Here is a 14267-nt window from a genome sequence, read left to right on the forward strand (position 1 = left end):
ACTTCACACAGTGCTTTGCGTACACAGCTACTGTACTATAGAACCTATATAAAAGATTAGACATTATGTTAACTTGCTAGCACAGTAAAGTCAGGGTACTTGCAATACCCCTTAGCGTCTTGGCATTCCACTCGCACAGGTCGTCGAAAATAAGCCCAAACAGCTCGTCAACATGATGTTTCATGTATACTGGCTGCGCCAGTACATCCAGTGTGTCAGTAGTGACATATTGCTGGAATGTGCTGATCAACAGATCGGAACACGATTTTATTTCAGTATCTGTCTCATCCACCAGGAGCCAAGCGCCACTATCTTGAACTACTTTGTTGTATACAGCTAATCTGCGCACTATGCTGTATACAGACAGTGTAATAATGCTAGGCCTGTATTTGTGGAACGTGTCATCCAGGTAGGCAATGCGCGCTAATATAGCAGCCAGCTTCTGGTATAGATTGTGCTCCGATGGCGTCTGGGAACAGTTGAAGTCAGTAGTCGACAGGATTAAATCCTGTACCATGTGGCACGGGAAGGGTATCGTGAGTTTGTAATCCAGGACAAAGTAGATATCAAACATATAGGACATGATGATAGATAACGCTAGGGACCTGTTTTCCCTGATAAACCTAGCAGCATCCCGTGTTTTGGTAAATGCGTGGCTTACGGCCTCCCAAGTTACTAACAGTGCTTTGACCGATGTATTGGAAAGACCATTGTACCTATCCGCTATAAAGAAGCACGCCGCCGCAATTAAGTTGTAGACTACACATAGCTTTAGCTTGGTACCGCACTCGTATTCAGATACAGAATCTTCAGTATCACTGTCATAGCAAGACTCCGTATCGGCATTGTCATCATCGAAGCCATTGACCAATCGATCTAGTTTCGTCTTCCTAGAGACAAAGGCGTCATCCGAGAGAAACTTGAAACATAGTTTAATCAGATTATCATTTTTATACTTCTCCTTGAGCTCTTTGGCCACGTTGTTTACATCCAATGAGGCTACGTCACCAGTGTTCAAGCTGGATGACAGTGATCCTGCCTTAGAGCTGGCAGCACTCGATGTATTGTCAAAGTGAGCATATGCTATGGACACTAGCCTCGACATAGAGGTCTTGTGCTGCACAATGTACCTATCCAGGATATTCACGGCTAATGGAGGTATACCCTTTTGTACCTCGTTAACCCTGGTTTCCCTACTAGTGGATATAATGCAAACAACCAAGGGTATACGGTATTCAGCGAATTTTTCGCACTCTGGCACGATCAAGTATTCCCCGTGATGCACTGAGTCCGCATTGTGGCAGTCCGCGAACAAACCTGATCTTGCGTAAGTGGTATAGATAGACCGATCTATACCCCAGTCCTCACTACTTCTATAGATATCATCACACTTAATAGCGTCAAACAAATGCCAAAATGGCCTAGGCTGCTCGAATCTGTAATTAGACACACTGGATGCGGACAGTATAGGCGTCTCTATCCTGGCATCACGGAGAGGGCCGTACAACAGCTCTTCCAAATTCAATCCCTGGTTAATATCACCCAATGATATTGTGGGCCTATTTTTCATATCAAAGGGGTCATCATGAAGCACTTCCTCGGGGAACAAACCCTTTCTATCATGCACAGTCTCAATGGCATTATCACATTGAGAACGAGGTGAATACAGCTGATGCGTAGGTGTATCAGCTGAGCTGAATGCATCCTCATGGCCTTTTTTCATATCCATTCCCTGATATATCTTCGCTGGAATCTCGACTGATTTCCATTCTGTCACTGTTTTATTCATTTCTAAAAGCCCTTCGCCAATGTTGCGACATACATTCTTCACTACCCCGGAATCATTCTCCAAGAGCTTCCCAACGGTTGTATGACCTTTACCACGCGTGGTAAGCTCAGTGGAGTTCTTATTTTGCCTATATCGTCCCATGGTAACGTACTGAATGTACACACACTTTCAACATCAGACGGTGATGTTGTTTCATATATGTCCGTCTAGTGACCAAAAGTCACTAATAGTACTCTCAATTAGTTCCACAACAGTACTAAATTGCGATAAATCCGTAAAAATGCGATTAATTAAGCTTGGAGGGTACCTGTTTATATATTGTAATCCTCTTCGTGATACACACAAGATAGAACCTTGTTTAATTGTACTAAAGATTGTATTCCTAGTGATACCAGATATCCAACAAGCAATATCTATTGTGTGGTCTTTATATAATTGATATATATCATTCCCATGTGCGCGTCACGCTTGGAATCATACGACAACCACATAGCACATGACATTGAGTTGTTGTGTCATGCCTTGTGGCTACTTTTAAACCCGTGTGTAAAAGTATATATTATGACATATAAAATAGTACTGATAAGGCATGTTAAATTCTGTTTACAACTCCTGGCTAGCTTGTTTTTGGCCTGTTGGTTAACCCAGTGTAGCCCCCTGAGTTTACTATGTTTCGGTGCACTTTTTTCTCATTACTACATCCACAGCTATTGTGCCGTGAATATGTTATCTAGAAATATAACAATTTTCTTACACATTTTCCTGTGAGACATTTTATTTCTTTCATGCTGCCGGCATCACCTGACGTCGAGGTGTTGGTGTTTTATTCTTCATGCTAATATTTTCACGCTACGGATTTTCATTTATACTGCTGCTAAATATCGTCTGTCTGACGTGTATAAAGTTTTCAATTCTATAATTATTTAGTGCTACTTTAGGGCATTAAACTGGACAACCACAAATATATCAACACTATATAAAGCAAATTGTCTCAATTAAGATTAGCATTTAACGGTTTTTCATTGCCAGTTGTTCCTTCCGTCGACGAAGTTTCCCCATTCGTCGTTTCCACCAGCCATGACCTTCCAGTCAGCGTTGGCGCGGGCTCCGGTCATCTGGTTCCAGTCACCCTCAACTGCTGGTGGCATTGGTGGACGAAGTGATGACATGGCTTCCTCACGCTTCTGCTCCTCAGCCTTCAATTCCATCTGCTCAGCATCCCTCCAGAAGAAGGTGTCAACCATAATCTCCCATGGAAGGTGCCTCTGAATCTGGTTGCGAAGGTACAGTACCTCACGTGCCAAGAGCCAGTACATCAACGCAATGGACTTCTTACCCTTGTTGTTGCATGGAATGGCAATGTCTACGAATTGAAGAGGAGAGTCAGTGTCACATAAAGCGATGACGGGTACATTGACATAGGAAGACTCCTTCAAAGCCTGGGCATCAGTCCTTGGGTCAGTGGCGATCATCAATCTAGGTTCAATGAACTTCTGGGTGATCTGGTTAGTAAGGGTACCTGGAACCCAGCTACCAGCAATGGGCTGCGAGCCTACATAGTGAGAAAACTTAAGAATGGCACGGCTACCGTAAGGCCTGGCAGATACAACAACCACCTCAGCAGGGTTAGTGACCGCAACAATGGCCCTAGCAGCAAGCTTGATTTTCTTAAGAGTCCAAGACAAGTCAATCAGGTGAACACCCTCCTGTGTCCTAGTGAAAACGTAGTTCTTCATCTTGTTCTCGACATTCTTAGTACCAATGTGGACCTGTAAAGCATTGAGTATGACATAATGACAAAACACTAGAAGGATACAATAGCACGACATGTAAAGAACACTGACAGAGGTGATTCCTCCTTTATATAGAACCACACTAACAATTTGGTACATTTATCACAAACAATCATGATATATACCATAGATACAAAAAGGAATTCAGTATAACTCCACTTACCTTGCAGGTCAACATCATCCTAATGCTGTCTTCATCGGGAGTCAGCTCAGTTTGAGCTGGATTTTGCACCATTTTGTCAAAATAAGTACAGTAATACACCAAATATAATCATACAATATTTCCTGGATCTAATTGGACGATATTGAGTCGGTATTCTATGCGTTCATGTCGCGACAGTATACCCCAACTACAAGTCGACCAAAGTAAAATACTATATGGGCCTTATATAACGTAACCAAAATCTTGGATTTTAACCTTATATATATGGCGCACCCGATGGTGGTCAATTTGCTAGAAATATAAAGCTGTGTTTGATTATATCCGTGGTTACACCAATCACTTGCTGCCACCGCCCCACCAGGCCAGGTTGTGGCCTTCCAGGTTTAGAAGGATATGTCTCACTGTTCATTAAAATATAACCCAATTTATACACATATACGCTACATAGTCATGTGTGGTACTTGTTTCTCGTATATGTGTTACGGGTACCGTGCTCATCAAACGCCTATTGTATCTCTGATGCTATGTCGTTACAATAGTTAAAATTTAAGCATATAACATTACATTTACTCTATAAATGGAATGTCTGTGATGGGTGTATTAAGGGGGTTATAACATAGGCAAAGTGTAGTGTGCCTTTTTTGTCACTCAGTGAATATTTCAGGTTACTCCCCTTCACGACACTTATTTATATGCTTCGGGCACTGATATCAGCCGTATTTCCGGTGAATAAGTACCATTAGTGTTGTAGCTTTCTGTTGGACCGACTTTGTTATAGCTCCTCAATAACATTCTATAGCACCTATATAAAACACAGGTAGTTCATGGGTCGTGAAACTTATTATCACGAGCCGAACAAGAGTGATTGTCGTCCTCATCATCGGAACTTTCATTGTACTGTTTTCTCTTAGTGAATATGCAACAGGATTTACTACTCTTCCGATGCAGATGCTCATTGTCCACCGTGCCCTCCTCCCAAGTGACCTGTCTGGATTCAGCAGGTCGCAATACACGTAAATTAGCCTCCACAACTCTCGGTGGTCGCTGTTCTGTTGGCGAGTTGTTAGCACCAGAAACGACGACCGTTGAAGTAGTCGATCCGCTCATTTTTACTTACTACGTTCCAATATATATCAAAGCTTCATTAATAAATTTCAGGAAATTGGACAATGCTCTCAGATTCCTTTGCGGAAGAGATGAAATGTGATAGACAGACTAGTAGTCTCACTTGCGACTCACATTAGAGCGCGTCAGCAAAGAACCCCGAATTAATATCGGAAACCTATTTTTCTCACATTGCAAGTCTATAGTGTAATAAATAATTATGAATGGAAATTGTACTTATAGTGCGTAAGCGTCAAAGACACTGTTGATATATATTCAATACCCACCTGCTGCCTAAGTTATAATATCTCTATAGCATCTGTAAATTCCTAATCTTTATAACATATATTAGTAAAGTATTTTCTATTGCTATTGATAACACCGCCCCCGATGGGTACCCTCCATTGACTCGAGCACAGTAGGGATACATTCACACAGACCATATAATAAACATTAGAAATTCATTTATAAATTAATTTAATTATCGGCGGTCACTAAAAATCAGTTGACGCCGGTGGCACCGTTCAGTTGACACCTTGGGATATACCTCGAGATTGTTTAACGATGGCGCCCTCTGGATTGATTCGCGCTTCGCGCCAGTTACACAATGGAAAGCATCTATTTATAGGTGAGTTGACGTGGTGTAGATATTGTGTTCATCTGTTTCCGGGTTATTTATGGCTCTATATCCCAGTGAATGCAATACATTAAAGTATAACTGTTTTACCATGCTCATCTATACTGTACGCATTTTTTGTGATACATGGCTTGAATCTCTATATACCTTTTCTCATAACGTCACAGGAAACTATCGTGATTTCAGTCTTTGGGAGTTCGTGGCACCACCACGTTTGCAGAGCGTTGTTGTACCGGTTGAAAAGGAAATTGGTCTTCGCAGCCAAAAGTCACCAGAGTGTGGCTCAGTGTTCAAACATATGAAGGACCCACTTGCACATTTGAACTTCGATACTCCATCAGTGCCATTGGTAACTATTGATGACCTAACTCCAGAAGGTAAATACCTTCGTGGTAGTGGTATTCACGGACCTGAACGCACGGATGTCACCAGACTTGTTCTTTACAACCGCCTGAAGGCACGCCAGCTGCAACGTATAGTACCAAGTCAACACGAGGCTGAAGAGGACCACAAGCTTGTTTGGTGTTCTGTATGGTTCACTTTATCATCTACGATCGCATTACACTACATGTACAAATACGGTTTGGACTATAGTACTGTCCACGAGCATTACCCATGGACTCCACCACGCACTGACGGTACTCGTGGTCCCGGACCTATGTACTGGCTATTCTACTGAATATGTAACTATATCTTTAAAATGTATTATGTAGATTTTATAGTATAGTCCCACCTTGGTGGGTATTGCCGTGTTTTAGTACCTCATAACTTCTTATTACACCTGCACATTAAAGTTATTTACAATGGCTCACGTTGTTGGACGCCTAAAAAAACAGAAGGAAGATGATTTAGCCAAGGAACAGGTATGTCATTTCAGCAACGTGTCGTAAGGACCATGTTCGTACTTTACCTAAACGGTGTTATACATTATCTATAGGAACGACTGGAAACAGCACGGATATATTCAGAATACGTCCGTGATTTCGAAAGTACAGGACTGTCTTCCGAGACTTCTAATGATATACAATTTGTTAAAAGTGGACAACCTTTAAACAACCCGGATACATCCAATGTGTTCAGCAATGCGGTAATATTCATAATGCCCTGTATAATGTCATTAGGATGCTGATTCCACTGCCCTTGACGAGCACGGTGCTGAATACCTGAATTACGTACAACCAGCACCTCATACCAGGAGGATAGCACCTGGTAAAACCAAGGAAATTGATGCTTTCATCCAGGGTAATGCCATGCCATTCATAACTATAATGTGCTAGAACTAAAAGAAAAACAACAACGCCAGGAAGCAGAGAAAGCCTTACAGCGCAAAGGAGTTTCTAGCGCCACTAGAACATCGCGATTCTGTAGTCCCAAAGTGGACTATGATATACACAAGCAGGATACTTTAAGTCAATCAAAGAATGCTTTATATATTAGCAACTTACCATTATCGGTATGTTACTGCAAGGATTGATATAAATAACAGGTACAACAATTTGATGTAGAGCGCCTATGCTCACGCTATGGAGCCATTGATCACGTGTCTATTGTACCAGTTACAACTGGACCGCATGACTCTGTATATGCAGTTGTTATATACAGGGACCCTACAGATGCAGCCTGTGCAAAAGATGATTTAGATGGCAAGGAGATTTATGGGCGCAGGTGTGAGATCAATTGGGGATATCAAGGTGCCATACCGAGTCAATTCACTGGGCAAATGCACAATGACACAAGTACTACAAGACCACTGCTAGCATATTCGGTATTTGGTGATGAAGTACATTATACAGTATATAGGACACAGTTGACGTTTGCATGCCAATGAATCCAGCTAAACGGGCGGTTATCGACCTAACGGCACGTTATGTCGCCGAGGTGGGTACTACATAGTGTTATGGACGTAATCTATACAGATTGGGGCTGACTATGAATATTTGCTCATATCTAACGAGAAACGGGATGGGCTATTTAGTTTTCTGCATGACCGATGTTCACCGGAGCATGTATACTATAGGTGGAAGGTGTATTCTCTATTACAGAATGATACCGATAGCAAATGGCGTACTGATGGGTTCTGTGTGATAACAGATGGATTAGTTTGGTACCCACCTACGGATCTAACACAGCCTAGAGTTCCTGATCCATTACTAGGGATTGATCCCGCGTCACTATCGCAAAATGGGAAAACACCCATGCAACAGAGCGAACTCAGGAAGCTGGAGTCTATACTTTCAAATGCTACCACCATACGGGGTTATATCGCTGATGCTATGATGTTTATGATCAACCACGGAGAATCTGCAGTACAGGTCACCGACTGCTTGGTGGAGTATATAATGAAAGATAGTCCCACTGTTGATACCAAGGTAAGATAGCAGTACCATGACATAATGTCACCAGATAAGCCGTTTGTATATCCTGAGCGATGTGTTATACAACACATCTGCGTCACATCAGTTTGGGTGGATCTATAGACTAACTTTCGAAAAGAAGATTCCAGAAGTATTCGCACATATTAGGGAGTATATCAAGTCCTCAACTAGCAAGATCGCAGTACAGGAGCTCATAAGCTGCGTCGAGCGTATTTTAAATGCGTGGCACCAGTGGGATGCATATCCCCAAGAGTACCTATACGGCCTAGAGAGTATGCTTTGGGGCCCTTATCCATCCGAGTTTGTTACTCTACCGATATTCGACCAACATCGGGATATCATAGATCCAGGATACGATGGTGATGAGTTTATTCTATTTGATCTATTGTCAAGATTCACTTTAAAATGGAGACCTGTTGCATATGTGAGTTGTGATTATTCCATTACTAGTTACACAGGAGTACTCCCTCATGCGACTCAAGAAACTCAAGCAGCTATGCCAAAATAGAGGTGTAGTATCAACACCCTATACACGAGAATCAATGGTTACACGGCTTATAATATACGATATTTACGTGGAGTCTAGGGTGGTGAGTCATGATTGTGTTTTACGTATGATAACAGGAACGGAGCAATCTCAACGCGGAGATTGGAGCAGGTAAAACGGAGACCGCAGAATCTGATTCGGGATCATCCATGGAATTCGAGGAGCCGGGTAATGATATATCAGCGCCCGTTGAGACTGAAATTGTACACAATAATAATATGGAGTCAGATTGTGACTTAATGTTAAAACAGGATCTAACGGAAAGTCAAGCGGATCAACCAAGTGAACGCGTAGAGATACAGGAAACTGTATCTCCGTGTAAATTTACCGCCACAATGGATGATGATATAGACGATATGTTCGCAACAGATAACAGTGAAACTTAATGTATACATACTAATAGCAGCCTCAAAATTACATTAGGTCTAAGCGGCCGTGCGAAGGTAGGTAGTGCCACACCTACCACAGTAGTCACGGTCGTGGTGTTGTGCCATAAAGACACCACGACCACAAGTGGAGGAATCACACTCCTTAAGCAGTCTCACGACCTTGTCACCCTCTACCTTGTAGTACTTTAACACATTTAGCTTAACCTTCTTCTTCTTGTGCTTGATCTTCTTGGGAGTGGTGTGCTGCTTCTTCTTACGCTTCTTACCACCACCACATACATCAATGTGTTGAACTAATTCGATGATTTCATCATCAGATGCGAAGTCCTCAATCAGAGATTCGTCATCAGCCTCCACAAGACCAGCCCACAAAGATTGCGAGCATCCCTCAAGACCATAAAGTTCAGCAACCTGGCGCTTAATATCGGCGACAGTTTCAGAGCCAAATAAATCAATCACAGCGGTATTGCCGTTGAACAGCTTAATGAAAACCTGCGCGACCTCCATGTTGGGTGGCGTAGGATCGCTCTACTGTGGCTTGTCTTCACCCCTAGTGAGCGATTCCGATAAATAATTTGATTAACTAAGTTTAACGGTGGGTTTCATATGAGGCCCTATGGTTTCAAGCTCGTTTTGGGTTTTGTCGTGTGGTGGGTGTTAGAGGTGGGGAAAGGCGCGTCAAGGCTGTAGCAACGGAGATGCAATTTTGTATTGTATATGGTGATTTATTATATCAATTTGGCCTAGAAACATCAATGGGTGTATCTAGGTCACAGTTAGTGATCCTGTTAATGAGATGTGTTATACCGGTCAGCTGAATAAATATCTGTACATTGTGTCCAACGGGTTAATAGTACATCTTGTAGCCAATAGATAGTGGCTGTCGTGTTGAGTGTGTAGTGGACAATGTTTTTTACATGGATATAACTATAGGTTCCATGCTGTTTAGTTGTACTATGCCAGACATAGTACCTACTCTGTTTAACCTCTATATAGTGAATAACGCAACACATTGGCATATTAGTATTTGATTTATTCATCAGTGTGTACTATGTATCTGTTCATGTGTTGATATCTAGATATATCTTACATGGGCTATAGAACCCATGTGATAGTGCTGATGATCTCATGTGTTGTATCACAGTCAAAGTTTTTTATAGATTCTATTACTAAATGCAATACAGCTAAATATAATATGTGTGTCTAATACGGGGTTTATAGTGAACGCAATCGATGAATCACACATCAACCGTATATGTGAGATTCAATGAATCTGATTGACATATATAATCTATATGAAATGTACTGATACAGTAGTTCCACTGGATTCGAGATTTTCGTTGACATTCCGTGGTAACCATGACGGACTACTGGGTATCAACTAAGAAGCATTATTGCGAAATATGCCGCTGCTGGATAACTGGGTCTGCTTTAGTAAGTTGGTTTCCATAGGACTACATGATGTCCCAGAATATAAAGAACCATGAATCCTCGTCACGTCATATATCAGAGCTTCGGAAGAAGCTCATTCAATCGCATCGCAATATGGAAGAACAGAAGAAACAAGAAGCTTTTGAAGCAGCTGAGATTGAACGTTTAAATACAGTCACGCTAGATGGACCTGCTGTGGTAGAACAGAATGATATAGCTCCACCCATATTCTATGGACGTAGAGTACTAAATCCGCCAGTAGATAAGGATAAAGAAGCTGTTCGCTTAAAAGCTGCACTAGATAGGGCACTGTCAGGACAACCCATGGAAGACCCAGACGCAACAACGAAAACAAGTAGGTCATAGATATATAAATAATATTTTAATAGAATGGATTTCATTTATCGACCAAAATGACGGGACACTGACGTATTATAACAATGAAACTGGTTTTAAAACGAAAATTAGACCAAAGGATTTTGACGGTAGTTTGCCTACATCAGCCAGCTCACTGACTTCAAGTAGGTTGTGTTTATAAGATATATTATTAACAGATTGGGTATTGAAATTTGACCCTTCGAAAGGATGCAAGTATTACCATAATGTGAACACTGGTGAAATACGTTGGCTAGAGAATAGGGCACAGTCTAGTAGTACAGTGATCAATCGCAATAACAGTGACGTATCCACCATTAACCAAGTTAAAACTGAAATAGATGTCCCACAAGATAAACAAGAATCGCAAATAAAGAATAAACTGGAGCAACCGGAATCTATATCTGAATCTGTATCGACAACAGTAAGGGTCAAACAGGAATATGACGAAGAGGAACCTAGTCAAAGTGCTTTGGAGGGGTCTAGTTCCATAAATGAACAACCAAAAGTAAAGTATGCCGCCCCTGAAATTGGACAGTGGGTGCCTGTCAAGCCAGAAGAAAGTGCATTTTCACACTCGATAGTGTCTATAGAGCCTTACCTAGAGCCTCCTCCACCACGTGAGCCTGATATACTACACACTATACGGGATGCTACCTATGAAATGCCTTTACTGAACGTAGACGATATGCAGGTACAGGAGAAACAGGTATACTTCAAAACAGTACCAGTAGGTTCCAAAAACATCCATACCATTTTTTTCAGAACGAAGGAGAAGATACAAGTGCTCCGGTTAAATTTGCAAAACGAAGATTGCTAAAAAGGCAATAACATAATGTGTAGTACTATATCGCACCAAGTGTATATATCAAGCTATCAGATTTATGTATAATCACTCTGTGTAGCATTCATATGATTGCGTAATCAACTTCAGTTGTATTTATTTGAATGTGTAATGTTAGGGAATAGATATAGGACTGGCTCCATGAAGTGGAGCTACATTGGTACATATGAGCAACATGTAATTCTATGTCGTTGATCTCGGCACAATTGAACCTCTCTTCGAACAAAATGACGACCAAGTTCTATCAGTAATACATCTGTCAACATGGATATAGTTGAAAAGAATACTCCGGATGCTTTAGAAGCTGTTAAAAGACAGCCTTTAAAGCCTCGGCCAATATATGTACACGAGGCTGTAGTCGCTCGTTTGGACGCCTGCGAGAGGAAACGTGATTCCTTTAGAGGTATGTTACAATTTTTTGTAATTAGTCACGTTTACATAGGTTCCGGACTGCAATATGTACTTAAGGGACTTAACAGATATTGCCACCAACTAAGTCCAGATAAACTGCTAGAAGCGCTAAGGATAGTTAGTCAGAACCAAATGTTCGATCGATGGACTCTGTATAATCTCTATAGATCCATATATCGCAACGTGCTCTATTTTGGATCATCGCAGCACTCTAAACTTATGGAGTACATCTCGGAGTGTTTATCATACACAGTCCAGGGATATGGTGCAGTGGCTGTAAAGGACTACGAACAGGTATCATCAGAGTTGTATAACCTACTACCAGATGCTTTTATGGAAGACGATGCCGTCACGGTACAAAGTACCACTGCAGATGTTACACCGCAGACCAACAACACGGAACTTATGAATGAAATTGACATTAGCGCGTTTGACGGAGGACCAGTTCCACTATCAGAGTTGAATCGGCTCTCACGTGATATAGTAATGGGAGTTTACCAAGCATATACCACTGGTGGCCAAACATATCGGAGAGCGCTGCTAGGACCCTTCTCGATGTGTTACATTTACAAGTCTTGTCTAGAGATCCTGCTCAAGCTGTATCCTGCAGTGATTGTACATCCTGAAAGTGTACTGGATATATGTGAGTCATTGTCTAGGCAATTAGAGATTATTATCCAAGATGTTACCATGCACAAAGATCTTATTCCATTTGCCAACACTGTTTGTGATGCAGTTAACATGCTGTTGTTTAGTAAAATGAAGCGTGTAGTCAATACTGTTGACATTGTGTCAGGAATACCAATGGATATCCACAGGCAAATGGATGTGGATCTACTACAGCTGGACAAGGAACTGGAATCAAGCTATATTAATGGAAATAGTACGCTACAGCCTTTGGTAGTCAGTAGTTTTCTAAGCTGCTTAAAGATGTCTATGGCACACGTCACAGTGCATCAATTTGATGTCATAGAAAGCATAATATATCGATTGAGGCATCTGTGTGGTGTACCCCTAAATGGTCAATATATAGAACTACAACTAAGGTAGGTTAGATTATGCAGTTATAATATGAACAGATTCATATCGCATATGATATCATACCAAGAATTATTTAGCAATATACAGTCACCATGTCAGGTACCTGCACAGGATACATATAATAAAGGTCTCCACGAAATGGATTCGTTGAGTCCAATGAAGCATGGTCGTCCATTGGATGCTGATATAAGAACAGCCAGCTTTATTGAGTCACACAAGACACCTGAAATCAGCTATAGAGATGATCAGTCAAAAGTAGAACCATCGCAACATGTAGATATACCCTCAGCTACCATGTATCAACAGGATCGTAACACATGGTCAACATCATATGTTGGTAGCTTCCCTGGTGACCAAATTGTCACTGACACTTTTATAAAAGATTGCATTGTGTTCATCAAAGAAAGGAGTGATATCCTGTACAAGGTATCGGTGAAATCAATTTGTCATCTGGTTGCCATTATCGCAAGTATCCACGGGAAACCGACTGTTGATCTAAAGGATATTTTACGAAGTTGTTTCTACCGGTGTTCTATTAACTCAAAGTCGTTAACAAATGCAGATATACTATATGTAAGTCAACTATCTAGTGTATAATGCTTTGCAGCTTATCAGTACGTCCTATACACAATGTGGTTATATACATCACTTTGCCGCTAGAACAATGCTGAACACTGCATTTTATAGGCATACAATCACGAAAATGGACACTATAGTAACTACGCGGCTGCATCTTCTTGCATTGAGGATACCATACAACATAGTGTCTTACGTTGACCCCAAGAGCTTCATTGATGTATCGCAATATATCAACAAGGTAACTGAGCCATTGATGTCGAGTACTAGACAGGATAATGTAAGTTTATGTACCGACAATATGCCCTGGATGGATACTGTGTTCCCAAAGGAACATGGAAGCGATTCAACGGTACGTATCAAAGCGAATCCAGAATATAACCAGGGAGTGAATATTACAGGGTTATCCTATACTAATAAACCAAGGCATCGATTTGAATCGCAAGAATGTATTTACAGCAGCTACAAGGTATACCCACGACATACGAGCAATAAAGGGTATACACCTTTACAGAATCAATACTTACACAACCTATGGAAATCAAAAGGTTTTAACCATGTGTTAAAGGCTATGTCGTTACTCAGATGAGATAATGATTAAGTAATTATGTCAAACAACTCCATAGCATTATTACGGTGTCTTATGTATAGGATCCGATTTATACATAAAATGTAATGATAATAATAAAAATGAATCTATATCCAAGCGCATAGTATCGTATAATGACATTTCAGTGCTACACATTTCCTATATGCTGCAGATTCCACTTGTGTTGTGTGGTACCCCGAATG

The 14267-nt window shown here is 41.1% G+C and overlaps 8 protein-coding genes across 8 annotated transcripts; 4 read left to right on the top strand and 4 right to left on the bottom strand.

Annotated features, from left to right (window-relative positions):
* Positions 1 to 61: 61 nt before the first annotated feature.
* BBOV_III008450 (uncharacterized protein) lies at positions 62 to 2195 on the bottom strand. Its single transcript, XM_001611923.2, has one exon. The coding sequence runs from the start codon at positions 1928 to 1930 to the stop codon at positions 77 to 79; it is 1854 nt and encodes a 617-aa protein (XP_001611973.1). The 5' UTR covers positions 1931 to 2195; the 3' UTR covers positions 62 to 76.
* Positions 2196 to 2777: 582 nt separating this feature from the next.
* BBOV_III008460 (putative 40S ribosomal protein S2) lies at positions 2778 to 4052 on the bottom strand. The gene is made up of 2 exons (XM_001611924.2): positions 3746 to 4052; positions 2778 to 3558 (listed from the first exon to the last, which is right to left on the bottom strand). The coding sequence occupies exons 1-2, from the start codon at positions 3815 to 3817 to the stop codon at positions 2809 to 2811; spliced, it is 822 nt and encodes a 273-aa protein (XP_001611974.1). The 5' UTR covers positions 3818 to 4052; the 3' UTR covers positions 2778 to 2808.
* A 250-nt stretch (positions 4053 to 4302) lies between these two features.
* On the bottom strand, positions 4303 to 5212 carry BBOV_III008470 (protein phosphatase inhibitor family protein). Its single transcript, XM_051767823.1, has 2 exons — positions 5137 to 5212; positions 4303 to 5049 (listed from the first exon to the last, which is right to left on the bottom strand). The coding sequence occupies exon 2, from the start codon at positions 4850 to 4852 to the stop codon at positions 4568 to 4570; it is 285 nt and encodes a 94-aa protein (XP_051623504.1). The 5' UTR covers positions 4853 to 5049; positions 5137 to 5212; the 3' UTR covers positions 4303 to 4567.
* Positions 5213 to 5312: 100 nt separating this feature from the next.
* Positions 5313 to 6195, top strand: BBOV_III008480 (uncharacterized protein). Its single transcript, XM_001611926.2, has 2 exons — positions 5313 to 5477; positions 5654 to 6195. Exons 1-2 carry the CDS (start codon positions 5414 to 5416, stop codon positions 6163 to 6165), a joined length of 576 nt encoding a protein of 191 aa, XP_001611976.1. The 5' UTR covers positions 5313 to 5413; the 3' UTR covers positions 6166 to 6195.
* Positions 6196 to 6269: 74 nt separating this feature from the next.
* Positions 6270 to 8829, top strand: BBOV_III008490 (uncharacterized protein). Its single transcript, XM_001611927.2, has 10 exons — positions 6270 to 6349; positions 6424 to 6573; positions 6608 to 6728; positions 6764 to 6939; positions 6973 to 7251; positions 7287 to 7364; positions 7403 to 7855; positions 7890 to 8285; positions 8320 to 8451; positions 8486 to 8829. Exons 1-10 carry the CDS (start codon positions 6290 to 6292, stop codon positions 8792 to 8794), a joined length of 2154 nt encoding a protein of 717 aa, XP_001611977.1. The 5' UTR covers positions 6270 to 6289; the 3' UTR covers positions 8795 to 8829.
* On the bottom strand, positions 8816 to 9435 carry BBOV_III008500 (ribosomal protein S27a family protein). The gene has a single exon (XM_001611928.2). It carries the CDS (start codon positions 9302 to 9304, stop codon positions 8834 to 8836), a length of 471 nt encoding a protein of 156 aa, XP_001611978.1. The 5' UTR covers positions 9305 to 9435; the 3' UTR covers positions 8816 to 8833.
* Positions 9436 to 9936: 501 nt separating this feature from the next.
* Positions 9937 to 11484, top strand: BBOV_III008510 (uncharacterized protein). Its single transcript, XM_051767322.1, has 5 exons — positions 9937 to 10231; positions 10268 to 10583; positions 10618 to 10749; positions 10783 to 11333; positions 11369 to 11484. The coding sequence occupies exons 1-5, from the start codon at positions 10157 to 10159 to the stop codon at positions 11432 to 11434; spliced, it is 1140 nt and encodes a 379-aa protein (XP_051623505.1). The 5' UTR covers positions 9937 to 10156; the 3' UTR covers positions 11435 to 11484.
* Positions 11485 to 11523: 39 nt separating this feature from the next.
* BBOV_III008520 (uncharacterized protein) lies at positions 11524 to 14164 on the top strand. The gene is made up of 4 exons (XM_051767695.1): positions 11524 to 11850; positions 11890 to 12904; positions 12938 to 13472; positions 13507 to 14164. Exons 1-4 carry the CDS (start codon positions 11712 to 11714, stop codon positions 14062 to 14064), a joined length of 2247 nt encoding a protein of 748 aa, XP_051623506.1. The 5' UTR covers positions 11524 to 11711; the 3' UTR covers positions 14065 to 14164.
* The last annotated feature ends 103 nt before the right edge of the window (positions 14165 to 14267 follow it).

Source organism: Babesia bovis, chromosome 3, assembly GCF_000165395.2.
Source record: "Babesia bovis T2Bo chromosome 3, whole genome shotgun sequence".
Taxonomy (NCBI): domain Eukaryota; phylum Apicomplexa; class Aconoidasida; order Piroplasmida; family Babesiidae; genus Babesia; species Babesia bovis.